This window comes from Watersipora subatra, chromosome 7, assembly GCF_963576615.1.
Source record: "Watersipora subatra chromosome 7, tzWatSuba1.1, whole genome shotgun sequence".
Lineage (NCBI taxonomy): Eukaryota > Metazoa > Bryozoa > Gymnolaemata > Cheilostomatida > Watersiporidae > Watersipora > Watersipora subatra.
Genome location: NC_088714.1, coordinates 38,333,647 through 38,352,183, shown reverse-complemented (window position 1 = coordinate 38,352,183; position 18,537 = coordinate 38,333,647). Strand labels below are relative to the sequence as shown.

At 39.3% G+C, this 18,537-nt stretch overlaps 1 protein-coding gene across 1 annotated transcript in view; it reads right to left on the bottom strand.

The window, feature by feature from the left end:
* LOC137400734 (glutamate receptor ionotropic, kainate 3-like) overlaps window positions 1-18,532 on the bottom strand; it is a 31,934-nt gene extending 13,402 nt beyond the window's left edge. The window contains exons 1-5 of the mRNA XM_068087070.1: window positions 18,503-18,532; window positions 15,481-15,556; window positions 8,013-8,195; window positions 6,168-6,312; window positions 1,959-2,083 (exon numbers count right to left, since the gene is read on the bottom strand). Coding sequence (XP_067943171.1) covers window positions 1,959-2,083; window positions 6,168-6,312; window positions 8,013-8,195; window positions 15,481-15,556; window positions 18,503-18,532 — 559 coding nt within the window. The remainder of the gene's footprint in view (window positions 1-1,958; window positions 2,084-6,167; window positions 6,313-8,012; window positions 8,196-15,480; window positions 15,557-18,502) is intronic.
* Window positions 18,533-18,537: the final 5 nt, after the last annotated feature.

Here is an 18,537-nt window from a genome sequence, read left to right as displayed (position 1 = left end):
GGGGATACAGAAAAGACATTGAAATGGGGATACAGAAAAGACATTGAAATGGGGATAGAGAAAAGACATTGAAATGGGGATAGAGAAAAGACATTGAAATGGGGATAGAGAAAAGACATTGAAATGGGGATAGAGAAAAGACATTGAAATGGGGATAGAGAAAAGACATTGAAATGGGGATAGAGAAAAGACATTGAAATGGGGATACAGAAAAGACATTGAAATGGGGATACAGAAAAGACATTGAAATGGGGATACAGAAAAGACATTGAAATGGGGATAGAGAAAAGACATTGAAATGGGGATAGAGAAAAGACATTGAAATGGGGATAGAGAAAAGACATTGAAATGGGGATAGAGAAAAGACATTGAAATGGGGATACAGAAAAGACATTGAAATGGGGATACAGAAAAGACATTGAAATGGGGATACAGAAAAGACATTGAAATGGGGATACAGAAAAGACATTGAAATGGAGATACAGAAAAGACATTGAAATGGGGATAGAGAAAAGACATTGAAATGGGGATACAGAAAAGACATTGAAATAGAGATACAGAAAAGACATTGAAATGGGGATACAGAAAAGACATTGAAATGGGAATAGAGAAAAAACATTGAAATGGGGATACAGAAAAGACATTGAAATGGGGATAGAGAAAAGACATTGAAATGGGGATAGAGAAAAGACATTGAAATGGAGATACAGAAAAGACATTGAAATGGGGATACAGAAAAGACATTGAAATGGGGATACAGAAAAGACATTGAAATGGGGATACAGAAAAGACATTGAAATGGAGATACAGAAAAGACATTGAAATGGAGATACAGAAAAGACATTGAAATGGGGAGACAGAAAAGACATTGACAAAAAACATTTGTCAACATAAAGGTCTGTCTGAAGAACCTGCTATATTGTTATATAGGCAAATGGCTTCGAAATCTGCTGAACACACAAGACAAAAAAGAAAGAACAGCAGTAACATCAATCTCAAGGCTGCACTATTAATTTTAACTTAAAATAACTTTGACAACTTTGTTTCAAATGCAGCATATTACTGAGCTGTTTAGACCAGACTGCAACATATTACTGAGCTGTTTAGACCAGACTGCAACATATTACTGAGCTGTTTAGACCAGACTGCAACATATTACTGAGCTGTTTAGACCAGACTGCAACATATTACTGAGCTGTTTAGACCAGACTGCAACATATTACTGAGCTGTTTAGACCAGACTGCAACATATTACTGAGCTGTTTAGACCAGACTGCAACATATTACTGAGCTGTTTAGACCAGACTGCAGCATATTACTGAGCTGTTTAGACCAGACTGCAACATATTACTGAGCTGTTTAGACCAGACTGCAACATATTTTGAGCTGTTTAGACTAGACTGCAACATATTACTGAGCTGTTTAGACCAGACTGCAACATATTACTGAGCTGTTTAGACCAGACTGCAACATATTACTGAGCTGTTTAGACTTGTGAAAATTCTGTTTAATTAAGAATTGATTCTACTCAAATATAAGGCAGCAAATGTTCCTTAGAATTGCCAATGGAAATTGTTTTACTTGTTATCTTTTTAGTTTTTATAGTTTCAATGTTTTAGTAATTTTTTTATGCTGCATAATTTGTGTAAAGTTGACAATGTATTGTTTAATGGCTGATTACATTGCAATTAGGTATTTATTTAGCATAGCTCCAAATTAATGACATTATTATTGACAAATAATATAGTTGATGCCAGATATATCAGATGCCAGACAGTTCAGGTACCAGATATTTTGGATGCCAGATAGTTCAGATGCCAGATAGTTCGGATGCCAGATAGTTCGGATGCCAGATAGTTCGGATGCCAGATAGTTCAGATGCCTACGAGTGATGCCTACGAGTGCAGGCATCCAAGCAAGTGATTGCTGTAAACGAAACCCTAATGATATAGACGAACCTTCTGATGACTCGTACACTACAAATGCTTTGTCCCAGTTCCACTCAGGATGTTCATTGAGTATAAGAAGATGAATGAGTTCTGTAAGCTCTAGCGGGTCGGGATACATGTACGTAACCATGAACCTGCGCAGAGATCACCAAGTACTATGACAACGGGTCAAAATGACATGTTAACCTTGACTTTGCTTATTCTTAATTGTTGCAGTAAAATCGCAATTTTGCTGCTATCAATTTTTCTTTCAATGAGACAGACAGATGCTGACTTGTCAGGCTAGTAGAATTGTTTGTCAATACTACATGCTGCCAATACCACACGCTGCCAAAATTTATTAACTAAGCAGTCTAGAGAACCAAAAAATACAAAAATATTGATATAAAGCATGTTCTTTATAAAAATCATTAATAGGGAATGCTAATTTAAAAATTGCTTCATGTGTTTCGAGTAAAGATCATATAATTCAATTGATTTATTTATTTTCAGTCTAGTATACTTTGATAGGTAATTATGACAAAATAAAGTGTGACATAATAATTAGAAGCACCTTATAATATGCAAGATTACATAAAAAACAAATTAGACCTACCATATACATGTAAACTAGCATATTAACCAACTTTAACACTTAAAAACTATATATCAAAGGGTTGGCTAATATATGCATAACTCTATTATAATATAACTTTATTATCACATAGCTTTATTATCACACAATTGACTTGTCAGAGCAGCCAGCATCATAAACGATTACCACTCAGCAATACAAGCAGCCATAAAATGAAACAGTTAACTTTGATAGGCCATGCTTTGATAATGAACATTTACACTGTATTAGTTCATTGAGTATTGGTATTACATGGTCATTTAATCTGACAAATAATTATATCCTTTCCAAGGGCCAGACGTAAGCTACATACTTCATGGCCAACCAATACGACAAGAATGTTTCCTCTGCCCTTAATTATTGGCTTTACAGTATATCTCACACTTTACAGTATATCTCACACTCCACAGTATATCTCACACTTTACGGTATATCCCACACTTTACATTACATCTCACACTTTACAGTATATCTCACACTTCACAGTATATCTCACACTTTACATTACATCTCACACTTCACAGTATATCTCACACTTTACGGTATATCCCACACTTTACATTACATCTCACACTTTACAGTATATCTCACACTTCACAGTACATCTCACACTTCACAGTATATCCCACACTTTACAGTATATCTCACGCTTTACATTATATCTCACACTTTACAGTACATCTCACACTTTACAGTATATCTCACACTTCACAGTACATCTCACACTTTACGGTATATCCCACACTTTACAGTACATCTTACACTTTACAGTATATCTCACAATTCACAGTATATCCCACACTTTACAGTATATCCCACACTTTACATTACATCTCACACTTTACAGTATATCTCACACTTCACAGTACATCTCATACTTTACGGTATATCTCATACTTTACAGTATATCTCACGCTTTACATTATATCTCACACTACCGTATGTCTCACACTTTACGGTATATCTCACTCTTTACATTATATCTCACACTTTACAGTACATCTCACACTTTACAGTATATCTCACACTTCACAGTACATCTCACACTTTACGGTATATCCCACACTTTACAGTACATCTCACACTTTACAGTATATCTCACACTTCACAGTATATCCCACACTTTACAGTATATCCCACACTTTACATTACATCTCACACTTTACAGTATATCTCACACTTCACAGTACATCTCACACTTTACGGTATATCTCATACTTTACAGTATATCTCACGCTTTACATTATATCTCACACTACCGTATGTCTCACACTTTACGGTATATCTCACTCTTTACTTTATATCTCACACTTTACAGTACATCTCACTCTTTACTTTATATCTCACACTTTACAGTATATCGCACACTTTACGGTATATCCCACACTTTACATTACATCTCACACTTTACAGTATATCTCACACTTCACAGTATATCTCACACTTTACATTACATCTCACACTTCACAGTATATCTCACACTTTACGGTATATCCCACACTTTACATTACATCTCACACTTTACAGTATATCTCACACTTCACAGTACATCTCACACTTTACGGTATATCCCACACTTTACAGTATATCTCACGCTTTACATTATATCTCACACTTTACAGTACATCTCACACTTTACAGTATATCTCACACTCCACAGTATATCTCACACTTTACGGTATATCCCACACTTTACAGTATATCTCACACTTCACAGTACATCTCACACTTTACAGTATATCTCACACTTCACAGTATATCCCACACTTTACAGTATATCCCACACTTTACATTACATCTCACACTTTACAGTATATCTCACACTTCACAGTACATCTCACACTTTACAGTATATCTCACTCTTTACTTTATATCCCACACTTTACAGTACATCTCACACTTTACAGTATATCTCACACTTCACAGTATATCCCACACTTTACAGTATATCCCACACTTTACATTACATCTCACACTTTACAGTATATCTCACACTTCACAGTACATCTCACACTTTACGGTATATCTCATACTTTACAGTATATCTCACGCTTTACATTATATCTCACACTACCGTATGTCTCACACTTTACAGTATATCTCACACTTCACAGTACATCTCACACTTTACGGTATATCTCATACTTTACAGTATATCTCACGCTTTACATTATATCTCACTCTTTACTTTATATCTCACACTTTACAGTACATCTCACTCTTTACTTTATATCTCACACTTTACAGTATATCTCACACTTTACGGTATATCCCACACTTTACATTACATCTCACACTTTACAGTATATCTCACACTTCACAGTATATCTCACACTTTACATTACATCTCACACTTCACAGTATATCTCACACTTTACGGTATATCCCACACTTTACATTACATCTCACACTTTACAGTATATTTCACACTTCACAGTACATCTCACACTTCACAGTATATCCCACACTTTACAGTATATCTCACTCTTTACTTTATATCTCACACTTTACAGTACATCTCACACTTTACAGTATATCTCACACTTCACAGTATATCTCACACTTTACGGTATATCCCACACTTTACAGTATATTTCACTCTTTACTTTATATCTCACACTTTACAGTATACCTCACATTTTACAGTATATCTCACGCTTTACATTACATCTCACACTTTACTTTATATCTCACACTTTACAGTATACTTTACACTTTACATTATATCTCACACTTCACAGTATACCTCACATTTTACAGTATATCTCACGCTTTACATTATATCTCACACTACCGTATGTCTCACACTTTACGGTATATCTCACACTTTACTTTATATCTCACACTTTACAGTATACCTCACATTTTACAGTATATCTCACGCTTTACATTACATCTCACACTTTACTTTATATCTCACACTTTACAGTATACTTTACACTTTACATTATATCTCACACTTCACAGTATATCTCACATTTTACAGTATATCTCACTCTTTACTTTATATCTCACACTTTACAGTATACCTCACATTTTACAGTATATCTCACGCTTTACATTATATCTCACACTACCGTATATCTCACACTTTACAGTATATCTCACACTTTACATTATATCTCACACTTTACAGTATACTTTACACTTTACTTTATATCTCACACTTCACAGTATATCTCACATTTTACAGTATATCTCACGCTTTACATTATATCTCACACTTTACAGTATATCTCACACTTTACAGTATATCTCACACTTTACAATATATCTCACACTTCACAGTATATCTCGCATTTTACAGTATATCTCACACTATCCCTCTACAGTAAATGTCACACTATCCCTTTTTAAACAGCAGTGAATTATCTTTCGTAATTCAGGAATGGTATAATTTTGTTTGTCCCTTTCAAATGTTTCATCCATAGACATAGTAAACATATATAGTAAGATATAAATAAGATATAGGGTTTACTATATTTATGGTTTCATCTCTAGGCATATATCTACCAAACATTCTTATTGTACCAAATTTATTCTAGTTAAACTAAGTCCTCATGTACAAGTCAACCTCATCAAAAATAGCTAAAAACCGTACTCACCTTTTTGGGTTGATAACTGCTGGAGATAGCTCAAAGTAGGGTATAGCTTTACGTTGGCTAGCTATTTGCATGTACTCTCTCAAAGAATTTTTTTTCACCCCCAATGATGCTATCATACTGTGCTTGGCCATTGCTGTGTCACACACTGAAACATAATTTAGGTAAGGTTCATAAACCAAACCTTCTCATATTCTTAGTTGATTTATTCTCGTACGGCTATTATTATTTATATAGTCATGTTTATTATTATTACTAATACCATTTCCATTATTATCATTATTAATGCTATTTTCACAGTTATTGTTTATAGATCTTTTTTAACATCTTGGTTTTTATATGTGTATGATACTAATATAACAAGGTACGTATCGTAATTGCGCTTGGCTGAAACCTCACCTTGGTCATTTCAAGCCTCGTATCCTTGAATAAAAGCAGTAATACTATCCTTCATAATATGACAGGACCAATCAGCTATTTGCAGCAGAAAACACATTTGTTATTTTGTATTTTCCTTTCTATAATTGAAACTGCTGCACATGTACATGTATATAGCAATACATACCAGTACATAACGGTATACATCGGTACATAGCGATACATAGCGGTACATAGCGGTACATAGCAATACATAGCAATACATAGCGGTACATAGCAATACATAGCAATACATAGCGGTACATAGCAATACATGGTAGTACAAAGCGGTATACATCAGTACATAGCGGTACATAGCAATACATAGCAATACATAGCGGTACATAGCAATACATAGCGGTGCATGGCGATACATAGCAATACATAGCGATACATAGCGGTACATAGCGGTGCATAGCGGTGCATAGCGATACATAGCGGTAAATAGCGGTGCATAGCGGTACATAGCAATACATAGCGGTAAATAGCAATACATAGCGGTACATAGCGATACATAGCAGTACATAGCGGTACATAGCGGCGCATAGTGGTACATGGCGATACATAGCGGTACATACTGCTACATAGCGATACATAGCGGTATATAGTGGTACATAGCGATATATAGCGGTAAATAGCGGTGCATAGCGGCACATAGCGATACATAGCGACACATAATGATACATAGCGGTACATAGCGGTACATAGCGATACATAGCAGTACATAGCGGTACATAGCGGCGCATAGTGGTACATGGCGATACATAGCGGTACATACTGCTACATAGCGATACATAGCGGTATATAGCGGTACATGGCGATACATAGCGGTACGTAGTGCTACATAGCGGTACATAGTGCTACATAGCCGTACATAGCGATACATAGCGATACACAGCAATACATAGCGGTACATAGCGGTACATAGCGGCGCATAGTGGTACATGGCGATACATAGCGGTACATAGTGCTACATAGCGATACAGAGCGGTATATAGCGGTACATGGCGATACATAGCGGTACGTAGTGCTACATAGCGGTACATAGTGCTACATAGCCGTACATAGCGGTACGTAGCAATATATAGCGGTACATGGCGATACATAGCGGTATATAGCGGTACATAGCGGTACATAGCGGTACATAGCGGTACATAGCGGTACATAGCGATACATAGCGGTACATAGCGGTAAATAGCGGTGCATAGCAATACCTAGCGGTACATAGCGGCGCATAGCGGTACATGGCGATACATAGCGATACATACTGCTACATAGCGATACATAGCGGTATATAGCGATACATAGCCGTACATAGCGATACATAGTAGTTGCATTCATGGACATATTGAAGATTTAAAGTAAACATTGTGCAGCGAGTACAAATTAATGTAACTGCTGCTTTTTTATAAGAAATCTGTCATTCCTTACCATATTTGGCCAGTCCATAGGCGTCGTGGTCAGCTATGGTATAAACATAACTTTTTAGCTTGGTCTTCATGTCAGTTATAAAATGTTCATTGTTGACGTAGTCTATTGCTAACTGGAATGCATCTGATGCCTTGTAGTGAAAACCTGCTGTTGAGTTAAACTCGGTGTTTTCAAACAGTCCCTCTGTAAGAGACACCAAGCGTAAAACAACTCCAAGAGTACTGTAAAGCTATTTGGTGCTACGAGTATGGAAGCATTCTTAAGAGATCAACTGATTTCATGTGAATTTCGATATTAGCCATTGTCAACAAAGTTTTCATGGGGCTTGATGAGTGAAGAGGACAGTAGAAGTAGCTCTGAGAATAAGGTGTGTGATAATTAACGTTATTAGCGATGGCATCATTACAGAAAGCCATCAGGCGTGAGAGTGCGAGCGTGACGATTGCTTCACATTTGATACTTGCACATTAACTTATGATAAAACTTCTCTACATGGCTGTTAGCGCAGCTGAATCTGCTGTGCTCAGTGAGGTCATAAAACAAACCAATATAGGCCTACTGTAATCGCTTTGTTTTATGTTGTAGGAATGCTGGTATGATGGTAGTATCTACAAGACGTCTTAGCGATATATCGTTCTTGCTACATGTATGTGTTCCACAGCTTAACAAATGCTGACAAGTTCTTATGCAGTTTTAGAAGCAAACACAGCAAGTGGTCTGCTAAATGTTCACACCGGATGAGTTTTAGATTTTTTATCTTATTTAGGGCTGTTCACGATAACCAAATTTGATCGCGCGATGTAAAAAAATGCAGACCTTTAAAATACATAAAAGAACTAGTTATAGTTTTTAATTATGTAGCATTAGACATTATTATTATTAGCATTAGACATTATTATTATTAGCATTAGACATTATTATTATTAGACATTATTATTATTACATTAGACAGCTGTATGAAGTATGGTGTATGCAGCTGTATGAAGTATAGTGTATGCAGCTGTATGGAGTATGGTGTATGCAGCTGTATGGAATATGGTGTATGCGGCTGTATGAAGTATAGTGTATGCAGCTGTATGAAGTATAGTGTATGCAGCTGTATGAAGTATAGTGTATGCAGCTGTATGAAGTATGGTGTATGCAGCTGTATGAAGTATAGTGTATGCAGCTGTATGAAGTATAGTGTATGCGGCTGAGTGAAGTATAGTGTATGCGGCTGAGTGAAGTATAGTGTATGCAGCTGTATGAAGTATGGTGTATGCAGCTGTATGAAGTATGGTGTATGCAGCTGTATGAAGTATAGTGTACGCAGCTGTATGAAGTATAGTGTATGCAGCTGTATGAAGTATAGTGTATGCAGCTGTATGAAGTATAGTGTATGCGGCTGAGTGAAGTATAGTGTATGCAGCTGTATGAAGTATAGTGTATGCAGCTGTATGAAGTATAGTGTATGCAGCTGTATGAAGTATAGTGTACGCAGCTGTATGAAGTATGGTGTATGCAGCTGTATGAAGTATAGTGTATGCGGCTGAGTGAAGTATAGTGTATGCAGCTGTATGAAGTATGGTGTATGCGGCTGAGTGAAGTATAGTGTATGCAGCTGTATGGAGTATGGTGTATGCAGCTGTATGGAATATGGTGTATGCGGCTGTATGAAGTATAGTGTATGCGGCTGAGTGAAGTATAGTGTATGCAGCTGTATGAAGTATAGTGTATGCAGCTGTATGAAGTATAGTGTATGCGGCTGAGTGAAGTATAGTGTATGCAGCTGTATGAAGTATAGTGTATGCAGCTGTATGAAGTATAGTGTATGCAGCTGTATGAAGTATGGTGTATGCAGCTGTATGAAGTATAGTGTATGCAGCTGTATGAAGTATAGTGTACGCAGCTGTATGAAGTATAGTGTATGCAGCTGTATGGAGTATGGTGTATGCAGCTGTATGGAATATGGTGTATGCGGCTGTATGAAGTATAGTGTATGCGGCTGAGTGAAGTATAGTGTATGCAGCTGTATGAAGTATGGTGTATGCAGCTGTATGAAGTATAGTGTATGCAGCTGAGTGAAGTATAGTGTATGCAGCTGTATGAAGTATAGTGTATGCAGCTGTATGAAGTATAGTGTATGCAGCTGTATGAAGTATGTTTTATGCAGCAGTATGAAATATTGTGTATGCAGCTGTATGAAGTATAGTGTATGCGGCTGAGTGAAGTATAGTGTATGCAGCTGTATGAAGTATGGTGTATGCAGCTGTATGAAGTATAGTGTATGCAGCTGTATGAAGTATGGTGTATGCAGCTGTATGAAGTATAGTGTATGCAGCTGTATGAAGTATAGTGTATGCAGCTGTATGAAGTATGGTGTATGCAGCTGTATGAAGTATGGTGTATGCAGCTGTATGGAGTATAGTGTATGCAGCTGTATGAAGTATAGTGTACGCGGCTGTATGAAAATGGTACGAGCTTGTAAAGTGTTTAGTAAACTTGCTTAAACAGCTAGGTCGCTGCCTTTTCATCAAAGATTTAACATTTTACATAAAGATGAGCTGTGCTTGCTCTACCCTGAATGAAGAATGAACCCATGGTCAGGGGTAATGGCTCTTATCGCTCGGCTTGTCTCTCAAAAGCCCACCAAGCCAGTGGACGGCGCAGAAGTATTTACCACTGCTCTGGCAAAAGGCAAAATGGCACTTTTTCAGATACTCAATACAAATACAACTGCAATAGAATATTTAAGTGTTTCTAGCAAAGAACTCAGTACAAGTAGATGAGCTAAGTGAGTTTACTCAAGCTTGCAGCATTCATTTTCAACCTCTGATGGTCAATTTTTGATTTAGCTTCGTTTTTTATAAATATTGCGGACAGATGCTCTTTCGCACTTATGTTGCCACATGAGCGAGACTGAAACTGAAATTTTCCCTTGTTCAATTTATGTAAATGAGATAAGAGGAAGGTAATAAGTTGAAGAAAAGCTCGATATATTCTAATTGAACAGAAGTACAGAGAAAGACACTATAAGCGTAAGAGGAGATATTTAGCATGTGCAGTATAGCTCATGCACGCCTCCCGCACCTTCTTCCTTAATGATATCTCATGCACGCCTCCCGCACCTTCTCTCTTAATGAGAGCAGCAAGTTTTCACTCAATACCAGTCTGCACCAAGAATGTCTCAACTCTAATCATGTCTTTACACATTCCAGATAGCGCATTGACTGGATGTCACACGCTCTACCTTTTCCTTGCATGAGATGTTTTCAAAGTATGTATTGTGTGATGTCCTGCTGAATATTACACAATAAAAAGGACATTGAAATTCAGTATATTGAACTTATTCTTCTATCAATACCACAAGTGGTATACGCTCTGCCATCTTAGATTATCATTGTTAGAATGAAATCTACTTACATTTAGCTAGTATCGATAATAATATAGGAAATACAGAGTATGCAGGAAATATGAACACAAATAACGTGAAAATTTTTATCACATTTAAAATTACATTATGTAAGCAAAGATGTATCGAGTTAAAAAGATCATAGTGTATTACACAATGTATTTTCCCGGCACCTAACAAACATCTTCCATCTAAATCTAACAGTTTGCTAGATGAATAGTGTGAACAGTAACAGCTCAAAAAGTATTGCAAAGACTGTGTACCAAACCTTAGTCACCTTATAAAGTGAGTAGGAATATAGCAAACCTGTGTGTATTTATCGAACTGACAACTGACTATGTAAATTAAAGAGGAAGGCTACAACTCGATTTAGAACTGCTGATTGTAGCACCAATCACTCACCAACATTAAAGAAAACTTTCCCACGCACCATGGCAACATTTCTCCAAACAATTAGGTAAAATAGAGTCACAGAGGCGAGCATTACGAAGCTGATATTTCCTGCGCAAATCTGTGAGAAGAGAAAGGCAGGAGTGCTATAAATACTCCTAATTAGCCTGGCTCCTTAATATACAGACAGACATCTACTTAATGTATGTGTCAGCCAATCAAAAACAACCTATTGCAGTTTTACTAAACAACTGTTTTAAGCGCTAAAATTACATGTATTACAGACCTAATGCTTGACTAGAGCCAGCACGATTAAGAACTCATGGCTCCAATCAGCATCGCCTACAGTTCCTGGCTAGTCAGCACAGCCTAAACCAGCATTTGAGAATATCTATTTGCAAGCCAAACAAGTTCTTCAAGCAGAGCGCAATCCATCCTTTGAATGAGGAATAATTCCCACCGTTTTTGCCGGCAGCGTAACAAACTCATTACATATACTGGGAGAGCTGCTTAACCTAACACTTTGTTTTTTAGTGCTAAAATGGCTTTAGTGCTTATCTGCTAGCAATGATAGATTTGTATATGCCTACGCGTAGATGTGTATCTACGCGTAGATGTGTATCTACGCGTAGATGTGTATCTACGCGGTGCTTGAATTTAGGTAACTTTCAAATGACTCGTAAGCAAATAATTAAAAAACGATAAAGATGACCTCTGTGATACACTGGCACACCGTATGAGATATAAGATGACCTCTGTGATGCACTGGCACACCGTATGAGATATAAGATGACCTGTGTGATGCACTGGCACACCATATGAGATATAAGAAGACCTGTGTGATACACTGGCACACCGTATGAGATAAAAGATGACCTCTGTGATGCACTGGCACACCGTATGAGATATAAGATGACCTCTGTGATGCACTGGCATACCGTAAGAGATATAAGATGACCTTCATGATACAATGGCACACCGTATGAGATATAAGATGACCTCTGTGATACACCGGCACACCGTATGAGATATAAGATGACCTCTGTGATACACTGGCACACCGTATGAGATAAAAGATGACCTCTGTGATGCACTGGCACACCGTATGAGATATAAGATGACCTGTGTGATACACTGGCACACCGTATGAGATATAAGATGACCTGTCTAATACACTGGCACACCGTATGAGATATAAGATGACCTCTGTGATACACTGGCACACCGTATGAGATAAAAGATGACCTCTGTGATGCACTGGCACACCGTATGAGATATAAGATGACCTGTCTGATACACTGGCACACCGTATGAGATATAAGATGACATCTGTGATACACCGGCACACCGTATGAAATATAAGATGACCTGTGTGATACACCGGCACACCGTATGAGATATAAGATGACCTCTGTGATGCACTGGCACACCGTATGAGATATAAGATGACCTCTGTGATACACCGGCACACCGTATGAGATATAAGATGACCTGTGTGATACACTGGCACACCGTATGAGATATAAGATGACCTCTGTGATGCACTGGCACACCGTATGAGATATAAGATGACCTGTGTGATACACCGGCACACAGTATGAGATATAAGATGACCTCTGTGATACACCGGCACACCGTATGAGATATAAGATGACCTCTGTGATGCACTGGCACACCGTATGAGATATAAGATGACCTCTGTGATACACTGGCACACCGTATGAGATAAAAGATGACCTGTGTGATACACCGGCACACCGTATGAGATATAAGATGACCTCTGTGATACACCGGCACACCGTATGAGATAAAAGATGACCTCTGTGATGCACTGGCACACCGTATGAGATATAAGATGACCTCTGTGATACACTGGCACACCGTATGAGATATAAGATGACCTCTGTGATACACCGGCACACCGTATGAGATATAAGATGACCTCTGTGATGCACTGGCACACCGTATGAGATATAAGATGACCTCTGTGATACACTGGCACACCGTATGAGATAAAAGATGACCTCTGTGATGCACTGGCACACCGTATGAGATATAAGATGACCTGTGTGATACACTGGCACACCGTATGAGATATAAGATGACATCTGTGATACACTGGCACACCATATGAGATATAAGATAACCTGTCTGATACATTGGCACACCCTATGAGATATAAGATGACCTCTGTGATACACCGGCACACCGTATGAGATATAAGATGACCTCTGTGATACGCTGGCACACCGTATGAGATATAAGATGACCTCTGTGATGCACTGGCACACCGTATGAGATATAAGATGACCTCTGTGATACACTGGCACACCGTATGAGATAAAAGATGACCTCTGTGATGCACTGGCACACCGTATGAGATATAAGATGACCTCTGTGATACACTGGCACACCGTATGAGATATAAGATGACCTCTGTGATACACTGGCACACCGTATGAGATAAAAGATGACCTCTGTGATGCACTGGCACACCGTATGAGATATAAGATGACCTGTGTGATACACTGGCACACCGTATGAGATATAAGATGACCTGTCTGATACACTGGCACACCGTATGAGATATAAGATGACCTGTGTGATACACTGGCACACCGTATGAGATAAAAGATGACCTCTGTGATGCACTGGCACACCGTATGAGATATAAGATGACCTGTCTGATACACTGGCACACCGTATGAGATATAAGATGACATCTGTGATACACCGGCACACCGTATGAAATATAAGATGACCTGTGTGATACACCGGCACACCGTATGAGATATAAGATGACCTCTGTGATGCACTGGCACACCGTATGAGATATAAGATGACCTCTGTGATACACCGGCACACCGTATGAGATATAAGATGACCTGTGTGATACACTGGCACACCGTATGAGATATAAGATGACCTCTGTGATGCACTGGCACACCGTATGAGATATAAGATGACCTCTGTGATACACCGGCACACCGTATGAGATATAAGATGACCTCTGTGATACACCGGCACACCGTATGAGATATAAGATGACCTCTGTGATGCACTGGCACACCGTATGAGATATAAGATGACCTCTGTGATACACTGGCACACCGTATGAGATAAAAGATGACCTCTGTGATGCACTGGCACACCGTATGAGATATAAGATGACCTGTGTGATACACTGGCACACCGTATGAGATATAAGATGACATCTGTGATACACTGGCACACCATATGAGATATAAGATAACCTGTCTGATACATTGGCACACCCTATGAGATATAAGATGACCTCTGTGATACACCGGCACACCGTATGAGATATAAGATGACCTCTGTGATACGCTGGCACACCGTATGAGATATAAGATGACCTCTGTGATGCACTGGCAGATTTAAAAATTTTAATAATATTTAAAGCTTAAATATAAAATCTCTTTATATGACATTTTCACTGGGTGCACCTTGTCTTTAATTAACTGTAACACTGCTAACAATGGGATACCCTAAACCGAGCCATCCTACTGTCTCAGTCAGCCTTTCAAGATTCAACTCTCAATGTCAGTGAGCTGTGAGTCAAATCAGGAGCATCTGATTACTCTTGTACCCCGACACTCAAATCTGTAATCATTTAGACAAGGCAAGACAACTCTCAAGAACACTGTCAGTTAATGGTTCACCTACCCTCGGCAAAGTCAGCAACAATATTTGGATTTTCCTCGCAGTGAGTTTGATTTGCTGGTAGATCCTTGTCTTGTCCCTGCCAATGCCCACATAAATATCTAATACTACAATTTCCTTTTTGGGAAACACCACAGCACCTAGCTAGCCAGCTGGCAGCACCTAACTGTTTCAGCTTTCTCATCACTGGAGCACAGACACAAAAATAATGCTTCAGTATGACGATGATGATGAAGCAGCTGCCATTCAGATGAACAGATTTACCATCTGGCACTAACAATGGCCAACCTGATAGAAAGCTGAGTCCTACCACCACCAACGGATTTACCATCTGGCGTTAACAATGGCCAACCTGATAGAAAGCTGAGTCCTACCACCACCAACGGATTTACCATCTGGCGTTAACAACCTGATAGAAAGCTGAGTCCTACCACCACCCACGGATTTACCATCTAGCGTTAACAATGGCCAACCTGATAGAAAGCTGAGTCCTACCACCACTCACGGATTTACCATCTGGCATTAACAATGGCTAACCTGATAGAAAGCTGAGTCTTACCACTACCAACGGAATTGCCATCTGGCGTTAACAATGGCCAACTTGATAGAAAGCTGAGTCCTACCACCACCCACGGATTTACCATCTGGCGTTAACAATGGCCAACCTGATAGAAAGCTGAGTCCTACCACCACCCACGGATTTACCATCTGGCGTTAACAATGGCCAACCTGATAGAAAGCTGAGTCCTACCACCACTCACGGATTTACCATCTGGCATTAACAATGGCTAACCTGATAGAAAGCTGAGTCTTACCACTACCAACGGAATTGCCATCTGGCGTTAACAATGGCCAACTTGATAGAAAGCTGAGTCCTACCACCACCCACGGATTTACCATCTGGCGTTAACAATGGCCAACCTGATAGAAAGCTGAGTCCTACCACTACCCACGGATTTACCATCTGGCGTTAACAATGGCCAACCTGATAGAAAGCTGAGTCCTACCACCACCCACGGATTTACCATCTGGCGTTAACAATGGCCAACCTGATAGAAAGCTGAGTCCTACCACCACCCACGGATTTACCATCTGGCGTTAACAATGGCCAACCTGATAGAAAACTGAGTCCTACCACCACCCACGGATTTACCATATGGCGTTAACAATGGCCAACCTGATAGATAGCTGAGTCCTACCATCCCCCCTCCATAGATTTACCAACGACCGCTCAATCCCAGCATCAACCAAACACTACAAACAGCAAGCTTTCAAAATGGATTGATCATCCAGCAAGCGGTCACTGCGGGTAGTCCTACCAGCTGCCACAAACAAGCATGACCTGTACTATAGTGTACAAACACTGCCAAAAATCTCTCCCTTGTGAGCGAGAAGAAATCCTCAATAATCCTTGCTTAAACCATGTTCAAGAGAGAAGACGCGCTTTGCTGGCCTGCATCCTGTGGCCTTCTTGTTGATGCAGTTTTTGACCTTGTGAGCACTCTTGCAGTGATAGCACTTTACGCTACCCAACTGCTTTCCTGCAGCCGCTGCAAGTTTTTTAGGGAGCATCCTTTTTAGCAAGACCCTATCCCTTTTTGCAAGACCAACTTGTCTTGCACTCAAGGCAGCACTGACCCAAAGTCAGCAATGTAAGCATGTTCTACTTATACTATCTACTCATTAATAGAGGACAGAAGACCCTCGTAGTACTCAACATTGAACCTAAGATCATCTAAAGTCATACTATTGTTCTTCTATCGAACCGATCTAATTGATCCAGGTATACATCAACCTTTCCTTCAGCTTCCAAAAAGCTTTTGTCAGCTGCCAAAGCTTGTCAGCTTTGGCAGCTGACAAAATGACGACATGTTTCATGCCAGGGCTTGGCGAACTTGACTGTCAAGGCAGCCTTTATGAATATTCACTGGAAAATCATAAAGGCTGCCTCGTCGACCCTCATTTTCCCGTACAGATGGGCAGCGTCACCGCCCAGCATACAAATGAGAAAATCAGTCGGCGCCAGTTGCTTTAGGGTGCAGAGCCTTTCATAGTGTCCTATTCATACAGTTAACTCTACAGCCACATTAAACGTGAAGGGGTTTTACTGCCACCTTGTCCAATCCAAGATCAGTCGACAAGCCTGGCTCAAGATGCTGGCCAACATGCCAGCATTCACCACAGGCACAGGCTTCTGTGCACACCTGTCGAAAGCCCTATTGAAATTTTATAGTCTCCGCAACACTCAGGGAGGGGTCCATTGCTCTTGCCCTTTTTGCCATATTTTGCAACATGGCCAGTGGCCACAAACCTAGTTTGTAATGCTCTCATTCATCTGCCGGCACCTGACAATAGCTCAAATGGCTTGCAAGCAAAACAACAAACAGTTGTTTCAAACCAGCAGCAGCACCAAGTTGCAACACTGGCAAACCAACATCCTATTTGCTACTAGCTTTCTCAACTATGGCATTACACATTAGTTGCACAATAGCTGCAACCAACCTCCCGCAAATACAGCAATCACTTCTGCCAACACCTGTACACAAACCAATAAAGGCTCACTGGTCCCCGCTTCTACACGATGGTCCAGTTTGCCCAGACCACCACATGCTGGAGGTTTTTTGTGAGCAAAAGACATCTCAGTAACGTAATTTACACGGTCTGCTTTCCTTCACTAGGTTATCCTTTGATTCACTGCCCTATATATAGCAAGTCCTGTTAACCCCAATGATATACATTGGGGGCTGTATATCATTGGTTAATCCGTTCACCAACTTTACATGTATATCAAAGCCAGCCTTTATACAATTACAGTGGCAGTTTTTACAGCACTAACCATAGTTTAGTCAGCAATAATATTGTATATTTTACTACCAGAAAAAAAGTCAGACCTGTTACCATCTCAACGTTTGGATTCAATGCCAGCCTTACACACAGTGATTTTTTTTACCGAAAGTAAACGAATGATACGGAGTTATTTCCTCTTGGTTGCGTTAGCGCGAACGCATGCCAACTTGTACATTACGTTGGCGCTGCCCTTGTCAAGGTCACCCATTTTAG